Raw genomic sequence first — 584 nt, 5'->3', positions numbered from 1 at the left:
TTGACATCACCCTCTTTGTTGTTATTGTAGGTTGTATTTTGATCTGTGAATTATTGTGGGTAGTAGTCAGTAGATAATTTTTACTGTTTTGACGTAGGAATACCCGGATAAAAAAAAGTATAATACAAATGGTTGCCCTATCTATGAAGAGTTGTGTACCATTTTTGGCGGTTCAACTGCAACTGGTTCTAATGCGTATGCTTCGGCTCAGAGCGTAGATGATGATACTCCAGTTAAGTCCTCGAGGCAGGGGTCGTCCGTTGTTGGGGTGGAAGAAGTAAGTGAAAGCTCAACAGAGAAAGCTAATGAAAGAGGAAAGCGAAAAGCTCCAGCAACAATTGAATATGGTCAAACTAAGAGAGCTACAAGTACTGCTGGTCTGAGTGAAGCTTTGTTTGCTATTGCTGATGCCACAAAAGCTAAACATGTTATTGATTTGGATAAGGATCCTTTTTCAATTCCAAATTGTACAAAGTATTTGCAATCTCTTGATGGCGTGAGTGTTCGAAGTTTAATGGGGGCGTTAGAGAAGTTTCAAGATGCTGGATGGAGACAAGTTTTTATGTCACTAGATCCTAATAATC

General features: G+C 39.4%; 1 protein-coding gene across 1 annotated transcript in view; it reads left to right on the top strand.

Moving 5' to 3' along the window:
- The window catches only part of LOC113339196, a gene marked incomplete at its 3' end in the record, with an annotated part of 946 nt that extends 390 nt beyond the window's left edge, over nucleotides 1-556 (top strand). The window contains exon 2 of the mRNA XM_026584512.1: nucleotides 98-556. Coding sequence (XP_026440297.1) covers nucleotides 98-556 — 459 coding nt within the window. The remainder of the gene's footprint in view (nucleotides 1-97) is intronic.
- Between the last annotated feature and the right edge of the window lie 28 nt (nucleotides 557-584).

This window comes from Papaver somniferum, unplaced genomic scaffold (assembly GCF_003573695.1).
Source record: "Papaver somniferum cultivar HN1 unplaced genomic scaffold, ASM357369v1 unplaced-scaffold_19515, whole genome shotgun sequence".
NCBI lineage: Eukaryota > Viridiplantae > Streptophyta > Magnoliopsida > Ranunculales > Papaveraceae > Papaver > Papaver somniferum.
Note: the sequence above shows the minus strand (reverse complement) of the source record. Positions and strands in the feature narration are given on the sequence as shown.